General features: G+C 40.3%; 1 protein-coding gene across 5 annotated transcripts in view; it reads right to left on the bottom strand.

The window, feature by feature from the left end:
• Positions 1 to 23,963, bottom strand: part of macrod2 (mono-ADP ribosylhydrolase 2) — a 402,757-nt gene that overhangs the window by 213,319 nt on the left and 165,475 nt on the right. For all 5 annotated transcript variants that reach the window (XM_070977971.1, XM_070977972.1, XM_070977974.1 and 2 more), the window contains exon 5: positions 20,169 to 20,285. In XM_070977971.1, the coding sequence (XP_070834072.1) occupies positions 20,169 to 20,285 (117 nt within the window). The remainder of the gene's footprint in view (positions 1 to 20,168; positions 20,286 to 23,963) is intronic.

Genomic DNA, 23,963 nt, shown 5'->3' with positions numbered 1-23,963 from the left:
ACCAGCCCCCGCCATACACCATCTCAACAACCCACTGCAACCTCCATCCCCCCGAGCCCCCCTGCCGCTCTGCAACTCTACCAAGGAAGGGCAGTGCTGTGCCAAGGAAGAAGCCCATACAACCCCCCGAGCGCGTGACAGCTCCCGATCGATGGCCCCGGAGCAGCAGGCGGATGAGCAGAGGGGTGGGGTGTGCAGCTGTGCGTGTGTCGCCATGCCAGGAGAGGGTGACAACAGCCTGGCTCTATGTCCTAGATCAACAGAAAAATAATGTTTCCACCGGAGAGAGCACAATGGTTTGAAGAATGGTTGTCTTGTCTCCATATTTTAGCTATTTCTGCCGTCCTGTGGTGTGTCTGAGCCTCGCTGTCATGAGTAACTACTGAGGTAAAGCTTATTAAAGTCTTGACTGGCGGATCTACTCAGAAGCTTCCTTCACCAGCAGGATGTTTTCCTGTCATTTCTCCCATGTACACACAGTCCATGCAGTAAATGGCATACTGACTGAAGTATGCGTCTTAACCGGCTGGAGACATTCAAAATATCACAGGCATTTTCAGACACAGGGACAGATAAAAATATGCCTCCCTTGTTACAGTTCATACAACATGCTGCCTCAAAGTCAAACCAGACAAACCTTTTGAGTCAGAATAAACAGACTGACAGTCAGTTTCAAATGAAAAATTCACACTTATCACACTTGGCCACATCAAAACTAGCACACATCAGTGAAGACAAATTAAAAGACAAAGCTCTTATGTCGAAAGAGGAGAAAGGGATCCTTCTGTTTGGGTTGACAGATGTTAAAAATTTCATGCTGCGATGTTTTTTAACTAACTGCAACAACTAGAAGTCCTTTTTGAGGCTTTTTGAGTCTAAAATGGACACAAGAGCAAAATGACCACACTTGTCATCGCTTCTTCATAATAATGAAAAAAGAAAAATGTTTTTGTCCAGCTGTCCACATGCCGAATGTCACCACAAAGACCACAAAGACCAAGACCTTAGTTCTGTCAGTTGTGCGGCAGCATTAAAGCGAAGCAACAATGACAGTATTATCTGTCTAACCCATCTCCTTGTCATGGCACTGTTGGTCTGAATCCTCTCACTTGTCGAAATAAAGTGTTTGTTGGACAGAACACTACACAGAGCCCCTCTGCCCAGAGTTGAGCCTCTCAGGCAGCGCTTGCTCTCAGGCTGAGTGCCGCCTGCACAAGCCAACAGCGTAGGAGCAAGAGCTGCTGGACACGTTCAATTCAGGGCAACAAGGTATCTGACATGCATGGAGAACAGTAGCCACGAGGCCCAATGGGGAAGATGGGCAGCTAGCGTGACAAACAGCAAGAAAAAAAAAAAACTAATGAGATTAAAAACAATTTGCACATTATCCATTTTGAACGAACACATTGCAGCAATACAATTCATTAGCCTTATTAATGATATAATTGGTGTCGTCTTTGCTCTGCTGTTACAGAAAATAAAAGCTGGCTATTTTTTAAATCTCACAACAATTGTGTCTTTCCAAACAGCAGGAACCTTTTAATATAAGCTGAAATACATTTGCAGTCTTCATTTCCACTACCACTGCTGTCTGTTGATGTCAGCACACAGGAAAATGGAATTTTTCACTTAAACAAATGTCCTTGAATGAGGTGCAAGGGGTTAATATTCCCAGTGTGGAGTTTTCCCCTAAAGGCAGAGGCATCGTTTAGCTCTTACAGGCCGAGGTCTTCAGAGATGCATTTAGCAGAGTGAAATCTCTGTCTTGTTACGGCTGTGACAGCTTATTCTGCGCACATCAAGTGTGACTGCGGGGAGACCTGAGACCGAGTTGAAGGCCAGTACAGTAGGCCAGTGTGAATGAGACCACCTCTGCAATTGAAGGTGAGTTGCGAGAGGTCACTGTATGCATACTGAATAAGTCACATGGGTCTGCAAGTACTGAATCAATGGTGCAGGAAGCCGTGGCCATGATGAAAAGGACAAACGGATATGCAAACAAATCTCTGATGCAACTGGGAAAAAAAACACAAAAAATAACAAGCTTAAAATTCGAAGCTGTTAAATAATATTTTAAAAGCAACGCAGATGGTGTTGGTGCTCTTGAGCGCTCATGCCGGCTGCATGAAGATGAATATTTTGTACGTCTCATGTGTCATAACAAATGTCTCGTCAGAAGACCACAGTGGATAAGCCTGCTACTGTGAACAATGTGAGGCTCTTTTGATCATCCGCTGAGCTCCAATCTGTGGGTAAACAATTGCCAATGGCATCTAGTAATGACACATTTTACAGATGTCACATACTGTGTTCCCAGAAGCACCTCCATCACAGCCGGGTGTCAAAAAATGTGACCTCTTCGCTCTTTCATCATCACACCTCTTAATGAACAGTCACACTCCCTGAACTCTTTCCTGTCTTTCCTGACTTTTACCTTTGCTCTGGACAGGACCATGATGGAGCCGCTGGTTTTGGGTGCTGAAGCAGAGAGAGTTAACCATTGGTTGGCTCTCATTTCCTTGTAAACAGTGCTGTGTCGTGGTTCATGAGTAATTGAACACTATCGATTCTAAGGTCTGGGGGTGACAATAATGAGGTCACATATCAAGCGACAGCAAACGCAAGCTGTGAGGACAGCTTACTTCTCGATGACACGCACACAAAGACATTCTTTTCACCTATCACTCCATGATAGCATCACAATCCACTGTCTTTGGCAGCACTTGCTTTTGCTCTCCTTATCTGCCTTGCTGTCAATACAGACAACCCTCTGCTCCACTGGGGGCACGAGGCGGTATTGACATTCAGCTCAAACCCACAGCTCTGAGTGGAGTCCAGGGTGTTGCACATGAATTATGCATGCCTTGACGCCAGGGTGCTGAGCAACACCAGTGCCATCATAATTGAAACAATTGAAAAGACAATACCAGATGGGTCAATAATTAGACAGCAGGAGGGGGAAACTTGATCCGGACGCTCCCCTGCTTGCCCTGCCAACCTAACCACCACGCTCATGGGGGGGACCTTTACCGACACGTCCTGGTCCCCTACGGTGCACAGTCACGTGCTGTGTAACATGCTGAATTTTGTGTGTGTGTGTGTGTGTGTGTGTGTGTGTGTGCATGTGTGCCTGTGTGTGCAATTATTTGAGGAGGAGATTGCATTCTCGCATAGAGAGAATTCTCAGGCAACGCTGCAGTAGCAGCGGCTTGATCCCAATTAAAAACTCAATATCTTATGGTTTGGACTTTTACAAGTTCCTGGATAAGTGAACTTTGTGGATCAGTAACGACTGCCAGAAACAGTCCCTGTGTATTGTTTGTCAAAACCCTGTCGCCTTGGATTAGCTCTCTGATGTTATTCATTGATGTCTCTCGGTCTGTGGAAAACAGAGGCAGGTGACCGATCCCCCCCTCCAGCCCTGCACTTTCATAAATCCACACTGAGGGCTCCCAGCAGATCCATTACACTCACTAGTCTCCTGGCCAGAGAAACGACTCAAGGTGATCACCATAAAACTACTTGCCACAGAGCCATTTCTCACCTTGCAATGCCTTTAAAACAACCTGGGAAACAGAAGCAGCATGACAGCAAGAACACCAGCATGCGGGGCCAACAGATGTCATAAAAGCTTATAAGCAAACATGTCCTGGTTTACTACAGTCAATGGTCAGTTTAAAGTGGCTGCAAAATAAATCTTTGATATATGTGTTTAAGTAAAAAACCATTACCCTTAATTGCATAGAAGCAACTTAAGAAACTGACTATTTTCTCCCATTTCCTTTGACTGTTTTAAGTGTGTTTAAAGAGCCGTCATATAATGACTTCCTGAAGTTCAGTTAATTTTTCTGTATAATCATATCGAATGTATTTAAACACTAAACACAAAAGTATGATTTCCACTATACAGTCCTACACTAAATCATCCTCTTCTTATCTGATTGGCTTCCCCCTGCTGTTTAGTGCTAAAGTGCAACGCTAAACTGTCACAGAGGGGAATAACATAACCAAACAGCTTGAAGACATGAAACTTTACAGATGTAAAATGTTTATTCACTGTAGTGTGAACAATAACAGGGGTCAGGAAATAAAAAAAAATGAATTACAGGTTAAAAATTCAAACAGCCTCAGGCCATAAAATCTACACCCAGGTATACAAACTTTAATTTCCTGGGAACGTATTGATTGAGACAGCACTTAGACCATGGTACACACAAATCTGCCCCCCCCTCCTGACAACACCATAATGTTATCAAAAAGAAGTTTTATTTGCCTTTTTATGGAGACTCATTTCCGTATTTCTCAAAAGCGGTGCCCCTGAAAGCACACATAGGCTCCTGTGTATTGGTCTCATTCCCCATTAGGGTTTATAGAGAGCCATATGCACTTTTATGGGAAGGTTAATGGTTTTTAAGGACCGCGGTGCAGGACTAAATCCACAGCATTAAACCCAAGAATGGCAACCTGGGATATACACACGGGTCACATGACTACATTTAAAAATGAAGTAGCATATATTTCACTAACAGGCTACTAATGCCGCTGTCCCCCATACCTTCAGCAGATGGATTCTGATATGTGAAGTGGAAAAACAAAAAAGAAGAAGACGAAACCTGTCAACGTTTACAATCTTAAAAGCCTAATGAGCTGAAGTAACCATAGCAATTTAGTGACAAGAACATCAAAGACGAGGGAGCAACTATTTAGGCAGGCTGTGTTCATGCATAATTAGCTGTGAAAATGGCACTACAGGAGTCTGTTACTCCCTGTTCTTAATTAGTTTTTATCCTTAGTCTTGTATGAGAGGTAAACAAAGCCATCAGATTAAAACTTTGCTTTCTTCCTGAGACAACACCACTGTCAACAGTGGAGACATGCTAGTGTTGTCCATAAACGCTGCACTATTGTCCCCGGGGAATGAGTGTCAGTGTTCTATATTGGTCTTAGTCACAGTATCAGGAAGCCTGAAGCCCTGCTTAACACCACAAGGCTGTTGTTGTAGCAAGACGATCAATCTCTAAAATGGAGCATATAATTAAATTTGAATAAAGACAGCTAGATATTTAGCAGAATTGGTGTAAGTGTTCCACAGTTTTAAAAAGAAACCTCCTCACCTAACAAGGACAATAATTCATTTGTTCGTGCACTGTGTGGCCTCTCCCTGCACAGTATACTGAATATACTGCACCACCACACAGGTGTCACCTCACAGCATGCTTCCTTACTCAGCAGCCATATGTGAAAGCCTTTACTATTGATCGATTTAAGGTCAAATTGCTCAGGAACTCCTATGAGGCTATAAATAGCAGCAAAAATGTCATATAAAATTGAAATATCTCTTTCAGGTCAAAGTGCATTCACTATTTTCTTTTGTCTTATTTGACGTAGTCAACAGTCCAGAATACAAAGAGTCCACATGAAGTCATATCCTCCTGAGACCCAGCCTATTCATTTGTGTCCTCTATAGCGGACATTTGGTTTTGGTCTATATCTTTTGACTCATTTGAGCTAACCAACTAAGTCCTGGTGTGCTCAGTAGAGGACACTCTGGCCTTTCCAATGCTATCTCATGTGTTTGGGTGGGATGAGGGGAACTTTGATTTCATGCTGAGACAAAGTGAGACTGCAGCAAAACGCAAGTGCCAGGAAAAGAGAAAAGATAAGTCAAATATTGTTAAGAAGTTGTTTTTTAAACTATGCTAATCATATATTTTCTTGTTTATGAACATGTCAGGAATCATAAAATTGGAGTCAGAGTTCAGTTAAACTTTTTGTTAGAAAAAAAAAACAATGTTATGAATGTTTAATAATGGCAATTTTGTTCAGTAGTTCAACAAAAGATACTGTACAGGCCAAATGTTCAGGTTCCTTTAAAAAATGGACTGACATTCTTGTTTTCTTGTCAGCCTGTTATGATTTTGTTGTGTTCTGGTAAAATTGTTCTGTTAGTCCACTACAGTGAACATGCTGTAAAATCTAAACTAATTACTAACTCTAAATTGTGAGTTGTTGTTCTAGCTCCAAAGAGGCAGGAAATCACAAAAAAAATTGAATTGAATTGAACTGAACTTTTTTTCCACGCTTCTCAGGAGGATACACAGACTAAATTTAATGTTCTGGTCAGTTGAATGGATTTCTGGGATCAGAGGTGTTTAGATAATAAGTATTTCATATTCATTTAGAATGGCAAATATAAAAAAACAAAACAAAGGGGCTATGTTTGAACACATCAGATAAAAAATAGAAGGGGATTTTTATTTTAATATCACAGTAAGTTAAATATGAGACAAGATGTTCTATAAGTTTTTATGCACTATGTAGTATAAACATGTTTTATATGGAGCACATTTTTCACAGCAGCCATTTGAAATTGATCATTCTTCAGCCTTATCTCCACCAAGCGGTCACAGATTGACATGCCTACATGAAGCACTGCACTTGTCAATACTCTGCATTTCCTACGACAGATTTATTCAGAAGCCCTGATATCCTGAAAATGCTTTACCTGATGATGCAAGCATGGGCAGCAGGAAGAAATACCCATTTCAATCATTCTCTTTACAAAAATAAAGCTGGAAGACTTTCAAACATGGGAGACAAGGACAGTGATCCAGACGTTTAGCTCTTCAGACACTCTGGCCAAGTTTGGAGCGACTCTGTCATGGTTTCTGTTCTCTCCCTGTTCATCTGTTTTCCCTGCTTCTACTTTTATTTTGAAGAGTTTGTTTGTGTCCTGTCACTGTTAATATTCAATGTTAGATTAAAATTTTTCAAAAAATGTAATACTCTGGCAGCCGCTTCACTTCAGTAGTGATGTTTCTATGTGTGTGAATGTGCCACCACTGGATGATGAGCCCTTTATAACGATAGCCGTCATTAGGCCAGGCTTACTCACGGACAGATGGGAAGGCAGGACTGCATTAGAGCTGCTGCCACATTCGACTTCAAACCTGACCTTCCAGTGGTCCCACTTCATCTGCCACCCACAAGCCCCCTCCTGATGCATCACTGTCACTCTGGGGCTCAGGCTTGCCTTGCTGCCCCCCTATCTCAGCCAAACAACCACCCTGCCACACAGGCTGTAGCTGCTCCTGCACCCCATTACTCCAAAGGCCTCTCACCTCCTATTTGCAGCCATTTTTTGGGTGAGACCACCACACTTTCTTTCAGCTCGTGTTTACCCGATCAGTCAAGATGCCACCCCCACCTTCTAGTTTCCTGGTGATGAATGACCGTTGGCCGTCTCACTGACAGCTCGGCAGCTGATGCCACATAATTACAGTATCACCGTTTAGGCAAAATTACCAAATTACTCCAGTCCTCAAGAGGCCTGGAAGACTGACAGGCCAGCCAACAAAGGAAACACAAATATCTGAAAAGAGAGAGACTGAGAGGACTACTTGGGCCTTCACAGACAAGCAGTGAAATTAGGTTTGTTCTGTTCCTTGAGAGTTCACCCATTACAGCCAATGAGAAGCCAGAGGGTGAGTTGATTAGTCTGGAGAAGCAGAGGCACCTTTTCTCTCATAAATAATGCTAGAAACATCTGGCCTCTCCTTGATACCCAGTCCTCCTTTTCATACTCAATTTATACATTCATTATTTCATCTGGAAATTCTGGAGATTATAATCACAAACAGCTTAAGTTTCATCCTAACAGCAAGGTCTGACCATATCTTTAATGCATCAAAAGTTGATTACTTTTCTATGAAAAATACATTCGAGAAATGTTGCTTACCTTTCCTTGATTTAATTCTTTGTCTGATTTGATTTTGCAATTTTAATAATCAAGATGAAACTTCTGCCTCTATTACAACGAAACGTACAACTTTTCTATTTAAAACTACTACTACTTAATACCATGGTAACTGAGTGACTGAGGTAACAGACAAAAACACTAAAACGCCCCAGATTGTCTGACAAAGTCCGAGGTAGACCCTGTCTGGTAAATGGAGTGTGCTTGAAGTGATGAAGTGACATTTATGATGTGAGTGCTAACAGTGAGCAGTGGAGATGTTGACTTAGCACTGTGTCTGCCTGGGACTGTGACGGCCACCAGGGTTGAGTTAAGCCCCGCTAATTTATCTACTGCAACAAAGGATGTCTTGTACTCCAGCCTTGAATACAAAGTGAGGAGAAAAAACACCTTGGAATAGTCACACTAAATCTATTTGATCCATTATGGAGAGATAAAATACAGTCTGTTCAGCCGTCTGCCACGTTAGCCGTTTCATTTATGAAAAGCAAGGCTAACAATGTTAACGATGCACGGCTGTTGCATGAAAATCTCTTCAAATGTGTTATTTCCATATTTCAGCTCTGAAGGACTACAGCTCTTCTGCAGCATGGGAAAATTCAATGTAGGACCTTTTAAAAACTCTGTGGATAAAAGTAAAAGATACATGGAGGTCAATCTAAAAACAGCGCGTTTTGATAGAAGTGAGTCGTGTCAGTGGAAGCCTTCTTCCCAGGCAGAAGAAGCGCAAATGACCTTCACTTCTCTGAATGCCTTTTAACTCCTTGATTTTATAGCCTTTGCTAATGCTGCAGGACACATCTAAATGCGTTACCACAAAGAAGTCCAAACTTAAAGCAAAAAAGTAAAGCATGCAGATCAGAGCAGCTCCGCAACGAGACTCCATCCGTCCTTGCAAACAACACAACAAGTTGCACCCAAATTAACAAATTATGGGCTGTCCAATGGCTCTCTGCAAGTGTGTGCCCCGCTGTATGTGATGGGACAGAAACTGCTTCGATAAACAAGCTCGGCAGAATGATAATGTTCTAGGGGGTAATTTAATCAGAATGGGCTATATGTCACTTAGTAATAGTGGGTACTTTGCTGTGATTTATCTGTGTTTGCTGAGTGGAGGGAGACGGAACAGACGGCCTGGTCTCCCAGATTAAATAGGGCATGGGAAAGATCTCTCACGGTATCAGGGAGAAGAATTTATCACTGGTTGATGATTAGTATTATTAGCACAGGTGCAGTTACAGTAAACACCGGAGACTCCCATTTTGTACTAAAAGAGAGCAGTAGACAAAGAGGGAGCTGAAATGAACTGGGGTGCGTCTCCCAAAGGTACTTTGTCTAACTGTGGTACTGGAAGTTCCACTGAGGCTCGCAAACCAAAAATACTGCTTCTGAGAATCGAACGCTGAAGCAAACTTCCGAAGCCGACGCCACAAAGTTTGTGGTAACAGTTTGTGGTCCCAGGGTCTGCGTATAGGTGTCAATGCTTATAAAATGAATACACTGTCATTGAATATTCAACCATTCAACTTTGTCATCGTGCTGACTATGTTTCAAAGTGGCAATAATTCCTAAATTGTAAAATCAGGAACAGGGACAAAAAAAACTTATAAAGATAATAATAATAAAAAGCCTTGCCCTGTATTTGTTCATTTAGTTCAGGAGTTATTAGGTTAAAGAGTTATGATGTGATTAAAATCTAATGAAATAAAGCCTTGTCATACTTATTCATTAATACATCACCTGCTATGAGTGGATTTGCATGACCGTCATTAATTACACTGATAACCTTCATTTTAGCTTTGTGAGCCCGGCAAATGTTGTAGTTGTGAGTAGATGACTGTTTTGACCATTAGCTTAGGTAGAATATTTCAAGAAAATGAAGACTATAGTTTATAAACACAAGCACATACATATGTATATATGTAGCTGTCTCCCCCAAAGAAACGCCAGATACAGAGCTGCTAACTCACAATGTCTTCTGCACAAGGTTAAACAGAGACAGAGATGTCATTAAAGGGAACGCTGCCCTGGTTATAATAGTATAGACAGCATGTAGATTCACTAGATACAGGAGGCCAGCAGGCGTCTGTGGCAGCAGTGAGCCGAAAATAAATTAATGGCTGTGTGTTGTTCTTCCGAGCTTGAGTGTACATTGGAGAAGTGTGGAAGAAGTGCCCGGTCATTGAAGAGACAGAGAGCCGGCTGAGTGTGCTCAAAACAGTTAGCATCCAGTTTTAGATTAGAGTGTAATCAAAGGTCTGCCAGCGCTTCGATGCTGCATGGATAAGGTTGTGTCTCTACAATAGCAGAAGGGGCTGGGTGGAAGCAATACTCCAAAGGCTGAAATGTATAACCTTACAACTGATAAGTCAGAGTGAAAAGCAGTTTTGTATGAATCCCAATGAGCACTATTTCTCTGAAGGGGCCAGTTAGCAAAATAGCAAACCAAACTGTTTATCTGTTCAGTGAGATTAAACTCATTTTAGAGATAAAACTGAATACCAAATTCATACTGTATATGTTGCACAATTGTTCCATGCATGCAAAAGAGAGTGGAGTTCACTCTTCCTCGTGCACTGCCGAAGCTGAAGAAATGATTTTTCACATATAATTAACAAAGATTAAAATAGAAACATACCACTGCTGCGACAGAAACACCATAAAACAAAATGTTGGCCCTTCTTCTGTGTATCCAAATGTGATTCATTATTTAAAGCATACACTTAGAGCTCAGAGAATAATGGGTAGGGGGAGAGATGCAAAACAATAAACAGTACAAACGTTTTGAACTGTCAATCTAAAGTAGCCCTGGGGAGGAAAACAAAACTGGGTGAAAGATTTCAGATGAAATTGGAGAGTGAAAACACCCAGCATCTATCTAAAAATTCCTTTGGGATATTAACTTTCTCAAGCAGACCTCTGGTTTGAACTCTAAATACCTTTTAGGTCTACTGTGACAGCTAGGGCTGAAATGTGCAAGTGCAGATTAACCCGCGAGGTCGTTGCTAAACGCTATTAGCGTGAACCTGTGGACCAGCATAATGAAGATAAGACTCAGAAAATTCTGTTGTAGAGCTCAGTTATCATGCAGATCATCCTCAGATGTGTCACACATTCCAATAACTCATTGTCTCACAGCGTAAACGGGGCGTTTCACTATATACGGTGAACAAGATCAACAAGAATACAAATGCAAATCATTGTTTTTCAGTCCTGTAAAGGAGAAGAGATTAAGTTATTAGAGCATTGTTAATTTTCATAAATTTACTCTAATTAAGCTTCTGCCTAAGTGTTTTGTTTGCAGCAGATTTAAGCTGCAGTCAATCTTCATAGATGATGAGGTATTTAATAGAGACAAATGTAGTGTGTAAGATCAGGTCTGTGTTCAGTATCAGTAAATAAACACCAAAGTTTTAGGTACATCAACATTGTCAGAAATACAGATTTTGGACATATGTTTAAAACAATCCAATCACTGCTAATCATACATATCATAATATGAAAAGTACAGAAAAAACAAAAAAACAAAACAAAAACACATCTCCAATCAGGTTTTCAACCCAAGGCTGCAAGAAGAAACAACAAGGAAGAAATACAACTGGTCTTCAACCTGTGGCTGCTACAGCATTCTCTCCACAGGTTCACTGGTAACAGGTGGTAGTATCATTATTGGGTATGAAGTGGGAATCCTCGAAAAGCTCATTAACAAGCAAGGATGGAGTGAAGTTCATTACTTTGTGAACACGATAGTTTAAATAAACATAAACATTTTCACCACTACTTAGATGTTTACTAGCAAGCATATTCATGGCATATTATCATTATAAAGCATTTTAATAATGACTAATGCCTTGTTTTTGAGGTTATGGTGATTAAGCTTTCGGGTTACGTTGTTGAGATTGTAATTCCTGTACAACTTCCTTACTTAGTATCAATACGCAGTAATTAGGCGGTAATTGAGGGAAAACTCTGACTCTTAATGGTCTAGTAGTTGTAGAATATGGTCATGCAGAAAAGGGCATAAATAAATGCTTTATTATTACTAATAAGGAGTCAATATGTTACAAATATGCATGCTAAGAAGTAACTAGTAAATGGTGAAAAAAGTTTTCATATCTGTGCATATCTGACAATATATACCCCGATATCAATACATATTGGAGATATTTCACAAATATTGATATACCCGATATCTTGGTCGGGCTTCCATTCATCAGGTGAGAGTTATACAGATGTTCATATGAACCACTGGATATTCTCTGATCAAACGGGGCACTGCCAGTGCACTTTATAACATTTAAACAAACTGTCCTAAAGCCAATAATCACAGCTGATTTAATGATGTTTGCATCTACAAAGGACAATGAGACACACAGCGTAACAAGCTCCATTAATGTATATAAAACAACTGCAGGTGGTAAAGAGACAAAGTTTCACATTTTTAAACCTTTTAAATTATAGTATTTTAACAGTTTAACATCTTTGTGGACCAACATATAGCCTTTTTTGCTATTTGTCACGATTTCCACACATTGTTTATATTAGGTGGTTAAACCCCATTTAAACATAATAATTTTGTCACTTTTTGGGCATAGTGCATATTTAGCCTTCAATGCTGATAATGGAACAATCATGGGCAACATTTAGGAATGAGAATTGATAAGAATTTAACGATTCCAATTCCATTATCGATTTTGCTTACCGATCCGATTCTTTATCGATTCTCTTATTGATTCTCATTGGGTGAGGAAACAAAAGAGTACAAATCCGTTTGTTTGCGTTAACTGTCTTTTATATTTTCATCTCTGCACAGAAAATATAACATATACAGTATGCACAAATGATGTGTGACGTAACATCAGAACAAACCTAAAAAGTAGATGAGCTACTTCTCAGAGTAGGGAATGAATGAAGCAGAACACCGGTTAAAATAACAACATGCAACTCTGACAGAACTCAAATTTCTGATTTTCATTTTAACAGATATGCCAGGTAAAATGCAACGAATTTACCTACCGAAATTCAGGGGCATCTACAGTGTCAAAACAGTGCAAACCTTTCACCACAAATCTAGTGACTGCTCTGTGACATTCCTTTATCCTCGTCTCGGTCATTTTACTCTTCCCTGCCTCAGCGAAAGGAGTGGTTAGAGGTGCACGAGACCTGCCGATGCCCGCTGCAGCCTCTGAGCCAGTGTGAGAGCTGGCCTCTGAGCTAGCCTGACTCTGGCAGTCATCGTCATCTAAATTTGATGGATGGACATGGAGATGATTCATATGGCGAAAGCAGTTTACACAGTGAAATGGCGCTAACCTTAACTCAACAGACACGGCTTGTAAGAGTTCAACATTACCTTCGGCACTAATAACAGATGACGCCCTCATGTTTGCTCTGCTGCTAGATTCACAAGCGTCGCTAAGTAGCGTATCAAACACGTGACATTCCTGCAAATGAATTGCATGCTGTGTGGGCAAATGTTTTAGCATGTTGGACATATTTTCCCCCCTTTGAAGAAATGGAAACTTTGCACGTGTTGCAAGTGGCCCTGGTGTCATCTTTTCGCATGAAATATAGCCATACTTTGGAGCATTTCTGCCTCGACGCCATATCGGCTACATTCAAAACCAAAACAATGCAGCATGCGTGACATTATCGTGCATGTGCAAGACAGGCGGAATCGATAAGCAGAATCATTAACCAGGCAGGCAGGCAAACAATTCCAAGGAATTGAGCTACTGGAAGCCGGTTCTCAAAAAGAACCGGTTCTCGATTCCCATCCCTAGCAACATTGCAACCTCCAGTAGCATACATGACTTAGTTTGTTGTACTTGACAGTGTATTTTCTTTTGATCATTAATCTAAGAACAGATGAGTAACTTGTCTAACATGAGGGCAAATAGACAATTTCCTTGTCAAATTGATGTAACAGACAATTTTTTGGAGTCTTTCCGCTATGGTAGGTGGGTAATTACTGTCATTGATTAATAATCCTGGGCCAGCCCCATAATAATCAGTCCCACATGTGCTTGGCCCTCTTGAAGGAAAGGCTCATTTGCCACTGGGATTCACAGCCTAAACTGCTTAGTGGGATGTAATGGAGAGCAATTTTCTTGTCTTGAGGAAAAAAAAACAGAAAAAACAGCCAGAGATGGGGTGGGTTAGCCCGGTCAGTTTCCATTGCCTCAGCACATCAAATCGCCAAACAAGGACAACACTGATTTGAGATCAACTGCTTTTCTCCCAGTGGGAAGCGAGTTGTTTTCCAGGACACAAGGAAGCATTTTATTGCTTTACCAGTTATTTTGAGAATTATGTTTGAATGGCATTTTTTTTTTCCATTACTTGCAAAAATAACAAAATTGACTAGTGCAATCCTTCGTTGAATGAAATACAATACACGTGGGTGATATCTTCAAATAACACTTAAGACTGCAAAAATGCGGTGAGATCAAGAGAAATGGCTAAATCCATAGTGTGATGGAGGGCTTACTTCAATGCATTGTTGGCAAAGTCATGGAATGAATGCTGGGGGTTCAATATGAAGCAAAGCCTAAATCCCTAAAAATTTAATTAAAAACAAAGTGATTTACAGTTTGTTCTGCATTATTCAGGATTTAGATTGACTTACTTCCAATTATGTGCAGTAGAATGGATTTCAGAGAGGGGGTCCCAAAGAAGAGTGCAATCCTCTGAGAGACTGATGTGTTTATAGAAAATTGTGAAAAGCAGCCCAATGTTCAGGCAAAACTGGGATGAGAATACCCAAGTCGGAAATACTGGGCTCTGCCAAGATGTAAACGGTAAATGGTCCATCTGTCGGTGTACTCTTGGAAGAGCAGACACGCTACCATCTGCAGACATGCGTCAGCAGAGGAAATTTTGCATGCAAAGAGAATGTGAGTCCACATGTGTACAATACACAGAGGCCTGCAGACAAGGCTCGTGCATTAAATGGTGGACAATCCTGTTTCCAAAAAAGTTGGGACACTGTGTAAAATGTAAATAGAAACAGGATGTGATGATTTGCAAAAGATCGAAACCCCATATTTAATGGAAAATACCACAAAGACAACATATAAAATGAAACTGAGAAATGTCTTTGCTTTTGAAAATCATATCCTCATTTAGAATTTGATGCCAGCAACACATTTCAAAAAAGCTGGGAAAGTGCCATTCATGAAAGTTGCCATTTTCATGCTCTGTTGCATCATCTCTTCTTTTAACAACACTATTGCTGTCATTTTGAAGGTGGAACATTTTCCCTTTTCTCGCTTGATGTACTATTTCAGCTGCTCAACTGATTTCAACAGTTCGGGGTTCCTTTGTCATATTTTTTTAATCGTGTCGTGTCTCTGTCCCAACTTTTTTGAAAGGTGTTGCTGGCATCAAATTTTAAATGAGGATATAATTTTCAAAAAACAATGACATTTCTGTTTCACCATTTGATATGCTGTCTTTGTGCTATTTTCAATTAAGCATGGGGTTTCAATGGTTTACAATGATTACAATGTTTCTATTTACGTTTTACGCAATGTCTCAACTTTTTCTGGAATCGGGGTTATAGACACTACACCTTTAAAAAGTATATTTTCAATGTTGTGAAAAATGTAAAAATATACCTATGAAGTTAAAGTTCAAGTAATAAGGCTAGTAATCAGCTAAAAATCTAACTGTAGACATCACCCACTGGTTGGTGGACTACTGTTTTGAAGCCTCAAGTGCAGCATTATGGCCGTCACCATATTTGGCTGAGAGGGTGGAGCTGGGGAGGATGCATATTGCTGCACCTCGATCCTGATTGGATCTGACTGAGAACCAGAAGCAGTGGTAGCAACTTCTTAATCACAAGATAGCCATGCCCTAAAGCCCACCCAGCTTTATTGTCCATTTTACTCTCAATGGGACCATAGTTTACTAAATGAACATCATGCTGTATTGAAGAAGACATGAAACTAGTGATTGAGACCATAAACTCATTAGGAAACTGTTTACTGAGGTAATATATCAAATGAGAATAGGATCATTTTCTCATAAGCTTAAATACAGTTGAATGTCTTCTTGCAGCCAGTGGATTTGCCCCCTGTTGGCCATTACAAAGAATGCAGGATTAAGACACTTCCACGTTGACTTCTATGGCTGACACCTTTGTATGTCGTGGAAATTTAGTGCTATCATTTCTTGGACAACACAAATTGGTCCACGCGTGCTATTTGTCAGTTAAATCATGACACTTCAGATCTGATTGTTCAAACAATTGAAGAGTCTTTGCATTTGACGTGTGACAGCGTGCAGAAATAAATCTGTGAAGCCCTGAAAGCATTGCCAGATGTTTCATGTTCCACACACCCACTACAAGCACAGTAATATTTCAGTTGTCTTATTCTTTTGACAGACAAGACAACGAGATGTGAAAACAAGCTCCACAAACAGCTCTCATTGTAGCATTTATTTAGATTGATTCTGTCTAAATAAAACATGTTGACTTTCTGTTTATAAGCAGAAAAGCTTAGTTTTTTAACTGCTTGTTATAAATGTAACACTCCTTTTGCGTAGCTTCGATAGCCACCTCTGTCAATTATCCTGATGATCCATCTAATGTGAATAATGACATGAGGCTGTTTGCTGAAGTTAATTATATAATTATACAAATACTGAAATTAATTTTATGTCAGTTTTAATTTTTGTGTGTATTTAGCTTTAGACACAGTGGTTCATTAACATAACATTAACTTTCAATTAATCTAATATACACTGTCATTTCACTGAAGGCTTTGATCTTTTCTTGCTACGCCTACATGTAACATCCAAGAATTCAGGAAAATCAAAAACGTGAAAATTGTGTTGTCTCGTTTGTTTACTTTGTTCGGTGGTGAGGGGGTGGACAGACCATTATTTGAGATTTCATAAACCGAATAGATTGTTGTTTGCAGTCATGGCAGCTAATGTGCGTGTAGGTGGAACAAATAAGTCAGACGGAAATTAATGGAAAAAGACCAAAATCCAAAAAGTGGATAGACTTTGGGAACATGTGAGATCTTTTGTCAGAGCTGAGCGCTCACAAAGAAAAGTCAAGCGGCTGTCAGTCTCCAGGAGCAGACGAGAGACGCAACGCTGATGGTGACAGGGATCAGAGCTGGAAGATAAGAAGATGATACTGACTGGAAGTAGAGATAGCTCTAATATGAAATAACATCACGTTCAAAAAAAAAAAAAAAGAACTGACTGTTCCCAGTAAAGAACTACACAATGTATTACAAGTTATCAGCACAGAGAGGGTGTTTTGCCCAGAGATAATTACAATAACAGTACCCAGTGGCAGTATGATTGCTCCCAGGTGACATTGCAGGTTATTAAATTGTCATGGTGCACCCTGTTTTGGCTGTGCACATACTTGAACCGGCTGCCCACAAGACTGACTCACAGTTTATCTGCTCCATTTGTTTGACATCTTTACGACATACCATATTAACACAACCTAATTTCATCTGGGCCTCAATGTCTTCTCTTGGCTGTCTCATGGAAATCCTTCAGGGTTAGGTTAGGACTGCTGGGACGTTTGTCTCGACCGAATTACACCAAGTGACACTTCTTCCATCCTATCGTGTTTTCCATTTCAAGTTTGCAAGGGAAGTGACACGTGTATTACTGACAAGTATCAAAAGAAATTAGCTCGGAAATCTGTATTGGAAAAGTTGCTCAGTTCTGAGAGGAAGTGACACACATACACACACCACAAACTTTGGGAAACTTGATAATAATGATAAACTTTGTTTGCATGGCACATTTCATGCAAGAAGTGCAGCTCAAAGTGCTTTAAAACAAAAACAATACATGAACGAAGTGCCTCACATAAAGAGAATGAAAAGAAAAACAAGCACAGAAAATGAATGTAAAATAAGACGGAGAATAAATCTCAGTTAATAATTATAGTAAAAATAGGAATAAAGTTAAGAGAATGCATAACATAAGATGGAAAATAAATAAAAAGTGTAATAAATGAAGTTAAAAAAAGTGCAGCAGTGCATAAGTGTGAGGCAAAACAAGTTTCAGACCTGTATCATGATGTCATAGCTGGTTAAAGGCTTAAGTGAAGAGATAAGTTTCTAGCTTTCTTTTAAAAATATTCAGCTAGCTGCTTCCCTGATATCTGAAAGGTAATGTGATCCAGAGCTTAAGGCTAAGAGCGTAATTGACAAAGGCTTCATCCCTGATTTTGTTTCCGCTGCTGCTGGAAAACTCCAATAAACCAGCAGCAGAGTTCTGGAAGGCAAATAATAAACAAAGGAGTTAGCAGTGTAGCTTAGTCCAAGCCCATGAAGGGCTTTGTATACAAGGAGGACGACCTTACAATATATTCTGAATGTTACAGGAAGCCAGTGCAGAGCAGCTCAAAGTGGACCGACCTGCTCTCTCCTCCTGGGTCTGGTTAATAGCCAAGCAGCAGAGTTTTGAAGGAGCTGAAGTCTCGGTCTTTTTTCAAATAGTGTGTTATAGTAATCGAGTCAGCCTGAAATAAGGTGTGGATCAGTTTGTCACCATCTTTCTGATTTATAAATGGTTGTACTTTAGCCGTTTCATCCCCTTGTTGATTTGGGACTTGATGCTTAGATCTGAATCTATCATAACACCAATTTGTAACCTCAGATTTAATCCAGGGAGTTAATTTTCCCAGATTATTAAATAGCATTTCCCTGTTTGTTTTAAGGCAGAGCAGCAGGGCCTCAGTTTTGTCATCAATTCTCATTCAACTTCAAGAAACGATTGCTCATCCATTTATTTATTGCCAAAAGATAGTTAGTCATGGAGTCTATGGCTGCAGCATCATTTGGTTCAGGCAGCTCCCTTGTGCAACCCCAAAACAGATGTCATGTTTCTCTGACACATGATCTCCCTTTGATGTATGTTTTAAACCAGTTTAACACACAGTCAGAAACATCAACCAACTGTTCAAGATGACTGTTCCGCATCTGAGTAGAGCGTCTAAGGACAGAGGAAGTTGTTTGCTGTACAGATTGCGAGGCCCCTTGAGGAAATTTTTTCTTTTGTAATATAGGGATGCAGCATATAAATAAAACTGATCTGACTTGACTTTGATGAGCTTTACTGTTCTTGTTCTGCTATATGTCTTTTAGAGTGTCAGTTCATTGAATGAAACAAGAAACACAGTTAAATTCACCGGATGTGTTCACATGCTTGGTCAATGATGCTGACTCTGAAAAAAAACAAGAAGTCATAGCCATGACAGTAGACAGTGCTCCAAACACGGATGCTATAAAAGCAACAAATTGTAAAATGTAGAAGCTTCACACACATCTTCAACCCAGCAGCATGGAAGATCTATGCAATCAGCACAGTTTCAAGGTGGACACCAAAGACCAGTGTCAACATTTCAGTGTCTGACTAAATGTGAAATCTGGTAACAATCTGCCCTTCTGGTGCTGAATAATGGCCAGAAAAGTGTTTTTGCTGAACATGTTAATGTCACAGTGAGGCTGCCCTCCGAACTTTGTCGGAGTTAGAGTATGAATTCTTGAGTTTGTTTTGTGTGGCCATAGTGACCTTTGACCACCAAATTCTAATCAGTTCATTTCTGAGTCCAAGTGGATGTGATGAATGGGATGGACGGTCAATGCTAAAACGTACATTGTCTCTGGCCAGAGGTCTCGCTGGTGTGGAGGCACAAAAACAAAGAAAAGACTGCTGCCCCCCTTCTGATCACTTGTGGCGTGACGGTAAGAGTTATGTGATCTGAACAGAATAAATCAGGGATGAAAAATCAATCAAATTAAGCAACTAATAGCTCCCTTAATGTCTTTGTTTGTGTGCAGGAGACACTCCCATCCAGCCATACAACAAACACCAATCACATTCATTATCCTCCAAATACCAACTCCCCATTTGTTACAAATGAGTTTGCAAAACTAATAAATTATGATTAAAATGTTTTTATTTTGGACTTTAAAAGCAGTCCACCCTGTTTTCGAATTGGACGTAAATGATCCCAGTCATTACATGCAGGTATGCCGTGTCTGTGTGTGTATGAATATAAATATGATGCATGTGCACATATGGACCAAAATCCTGAACCAAATGCAAATACAATACATTTTTGTCACTGTCGCAGTGATTTTCTGTCTCAGTACAATGCCAGTGCAGTCCACCAGCTGGTTCAGGAGCCTTAGGTTTGAATAAATGAGACTATTTTATAAAAACAATATAGATTAATGCTGGATTATACAATGTTTCACGGCTCTAATGTTTACCACTAAATCTTAATGTTCACTAACTGTCAGGTGATGTAGCCCTCAATGGCAGCAATTTTGATTAGAATATATCCCTGCAAGGCACCAGCGCACACATTACGGAACAAACAAACAAACAAAAAAAAAACATATTAATTACTGGTACTCACATCTCGCAGGGAGATCGTAGCCGCAGGTGATCTTGGCTTTGCCGGTTTCACAGCCGTTTAGTGAGTGGCACTCATCATACAGACAGGACCCTGCCGCTTTGTGTATGCAGCCATCGACTGGAACATAAACAGACAAACAAAGAGAAGGTGAGGCCTACCTGAGGAGAAATATACAGATACGGGCATGTGACATGTCTGGAAAGCAGCTGGGCTAATTAGCAATGTGTGCGCTTCATCATGTCAAAACAAACGAGCGCTTACAGGAACAGGATCTGGAATAAGATGAAAATTATGTTTAGGGATTTGATTCTGGTCACTGAAGCTCTATATTCTCAAATGATCTCCCAAGCTCTGCATCTCCTCTCTGTAGGGAGATTGGGTCTGCCATAGTGTGCTGCGCCTGTTGCTGGTAAATATTGACGAGCTTAGGAATGAAATTAGCTGGGCCGGGATCTAATAACGCCTCCACACACAGTGAAAATGAGACTGTTCTTCCTGTAATCCCTCTCCACTGTCAACAGCGATATACAGTCAGATCATTAACTGTATTTTCTGCCCTGTGGTGGGAATCTTAAATCTGTCCTGTTCTCTGTGGTGAGCCTGTTATGATGTGGATCTGTGTTCTGATTCTGTCGTGCTCCCAGTTGATGTGTGTGTCCTGGTTCTATGGAGACCCCGGGCCCCCGCCCCCCTAAGGTTTTAATTTTACCGGGTTAAGGCCGCGATAGACTTGATTGATGGCATGTCTTACACAAGAAGGCAGAGAGATAGAAATCCACATTATCCGTCTCTGAAAGCCTGACATCCCTCCAAGAGCATGTTATCAATCACACTGAAACATCATAAAATCCTCCTCAAGTTGTCCTGCTAAATCCTCAAGACATTAGAGGATAACAGTTAGCAGCAGCAGTTGGACAAACAGATGTGTCCTTTCTTTGGTTTCTCTGTCTGTAAAGACTCGGCCAACAGAGAGTGTAAAGTCAAAGATGAGACGATGAAGCCAGTCTGCTTTATCCATCAAAGCTCAAATGATTAAGAGTTATGAACCAATGAAATAAGCCGATGTTTACATATTCTGAACTGATGAAGAAAAAAGAACTCAGGAACAGATAAAAAGGAAAAAATAAATCTGAATTCATGTTCCTGATAAAAGACTAAATGTGACCCTTATCACTATCTTCATCTGTAATGTAATAATTATTCACGTACAGTGCGAGGCAAAATAAAAAAGTGTGAAAAAAGGCTTAAGATAAGTTATACGGTATCTTCAAAAACACACTGCGCTTCACATCATCAACACAGACAAAAGGTCTTTTGATGAGAGATGGTCCTTTTCTGAGCTCCTTACAATTTCTCAGGGATGAGTCAACGACAACAGCTGGGCGGAAGATTTTCTGCCTCTATCAATCATCTTTAATGGACTGGGAGACAGGCAGTTGACAGAGACGAATCCTGATGGCTTTTCGAAAAAGTAACACGAGTCTGACAGTGATGTGGATATGAGGAGGTATCGCGCTGCTGACAATGGAAGCTACTTAGTGCAACGCAGAGCAGATGTAATGCTGGCTGCAGGCTTGGCATTTTTATAATATCCACTGTGCAAACAAGATTGCCCGTGATCATCAGCCACACTTATTTGCATCATAATTGCTTCTCAACATCTCACAAACATGTACTGCTAAATGCACAGGCTGAGCTGAAAGCTGTATGAGCATGCTTCTCATTTATGTGTACATAAAGTCACACTGCCATACAATAAAACACAGTCTTTTCCTATTGTGTCCTGTTAGAGCGCTGAATGAATGAGATTCAAGCGCCCACAGTAAAAGTGTTCACCTGACGTTGCATCTGCAGCAGTGACAGGCCAGTCAATATTTTCTAATGTCTCCATTCCTACTGACAGTGTTCAGTTTTGGCCTGTAAAGGTGAACTGATCAAGCGCTCTCCAGGCCTCAGCGTTATTAAACTTTTATGACCCTTCATTTGAAGTTCTAATGTAGCTGAAATGTTTTCATAAAAATCTTTAACACTTCATTAATACTCACCTTTCTTGCTGTCTTGTTTTATATATATTCTTTGCATAATACATGCATTATATATATATATACTGCATATTTGTCCATGCATTAAAAGCATTTCGATTTTAGTTTTTATGCCTCTGGATATATCGTCCGAATGTGGTTCCCCTTAAAATGTGAGATGGAAAATAAAAAAAGAGTCCAAAGGCACTAATAGAAAGTTCACACAAAGGCTATGAAGTCATAATGTGTGATGTGGGTTTAAGCAGTTTTTAAACATTTTGCAGCAGCTTCGTTGTATGAGAACATGACATTGATCTAGCGGACTCATCTGCTTGTTAAATGCACCTTGCAACCTGTCCTTCAGCGCAAAAATAAGACTCTATATGTGGAGTAAATATGTTGCACGTTATTGGTCAAACAGAAGAAGATATATGAACACTTGGAAGGACCGATCAATACAAGGAACGCATGTTTGTATTTATTCATTCAGCACGGTTGCCAGAATAAAATGCTGGCAGAGTACGTTCCTGCAAACCACAAATTAAATTTAATTAAATTTGAGCATTTGATACGCATCATATCGATGCTTCAAAGTGACACAGTATTTTTAATGAGAGGCTGGGACATTTTCCAAGCATTTTCCAGTCGTGCTTGTGTCAGTAAAACCAGGTATTTTCCTAACTCTAACCACGCGGGTATTGTATCTAAACCTAACAAGGCCTTTACCACAGTGTCACAATATAAAATTGAGCACTGAAACATAAAGTTTGAACATAAAGAAACGTTTCAAAATATCTCTGGTTTGTGGAACGTATGCCAACATATATTCCAGCAGTTAGGTTGATTTATTACAACATTACAGAAAAATAAATAAATAAAAATACCTTGTTACAACCTGAAATCAGGTAGGACAGACAGTTTAAGAGCAGGAAAATATTCTCCATGCGTCTCTGGAGCAGGTTTAAAGTACACTATGTCTCTCCTTTCATGGTCATATAAAGTCAGCCAGGTTAAATTTAATAATGCCTTCCTCCAGTCTGCAGTGTTCCCACAGGAGTCCACCTTCCCCAGACACTTCCTTCTCATACCAGGCATGGCTGATCTCTTACCTATGAGCACCTTGGGAAACCAGCAAGCAACAGCACACACGCTTCTGTTTTTCATCTCAGTAGCCGAAGAATAAGATTGCAAATAATAGTTTCAGCTTCCATTTCACTGCTCCTCGTGTTCATGGTTGCATAAGCTACAGTCAGTGTGAAACTCTTTTTCTGATGCTACTGAGTGTGTCACCGTGCACCTAGTGTCAGCGATTCCCTACAAGCCTGGAGATTTGTTCACAGCGCCCGTAACCGGAGAAGAAGATGCTGAACTGATCTGGCTGATTGCCAGAATCTTGGATGCTGCCGCTACAGATTTAATTTACCAGCTTTACTCAAGACAGCTTCACGGAAAGGGTGGAGTACCGCAGATGCATCGTGGGTTGTATGTGTGTGTGTGCTGCCGGGTGTTTGAGAAAGAGATATATAGAGAGGGGAAGAGAAGCACAGACACAGAGAGAGGGTTCAAAATGTACTTTGTGATTTCAAATTCAATTGCAAAGTGGAACATCAAGACTTGGACTGTGAATGCATTTTTCTGCGTACATTATTTAGGCACCTTAAAGCAGATCTGAGTTTCTTTAAGTGGAGATATGATCCATATGGCCATTAATTTCTTTTCTCATTTAAGTGGGATTTCAGCATTATTCCCTGCAGATTTCTACATTATAGATGCT

This window comes from Chaetodon trifascialis, chromosome 13 (genome assembly GCF_039877785.1).
Source record: "Chaetodon trifascialis isolate fChaTrf1 chromosome 13, fChaTrf1.hap1, whole genome shotgun sequence".
Lineage (NCBI taxonomy): Eukaryota > Metazoa > Chordata > Actinopteri > Chaetodontiformes > Chaetodontidae > Chaetodon > Chaetodon trifascialis.
The sequence above is the reverse complement of the archived record's forward strand: the minus strand, read 5'-3'. Positions and strand labels throughout refer to the sequence as shown.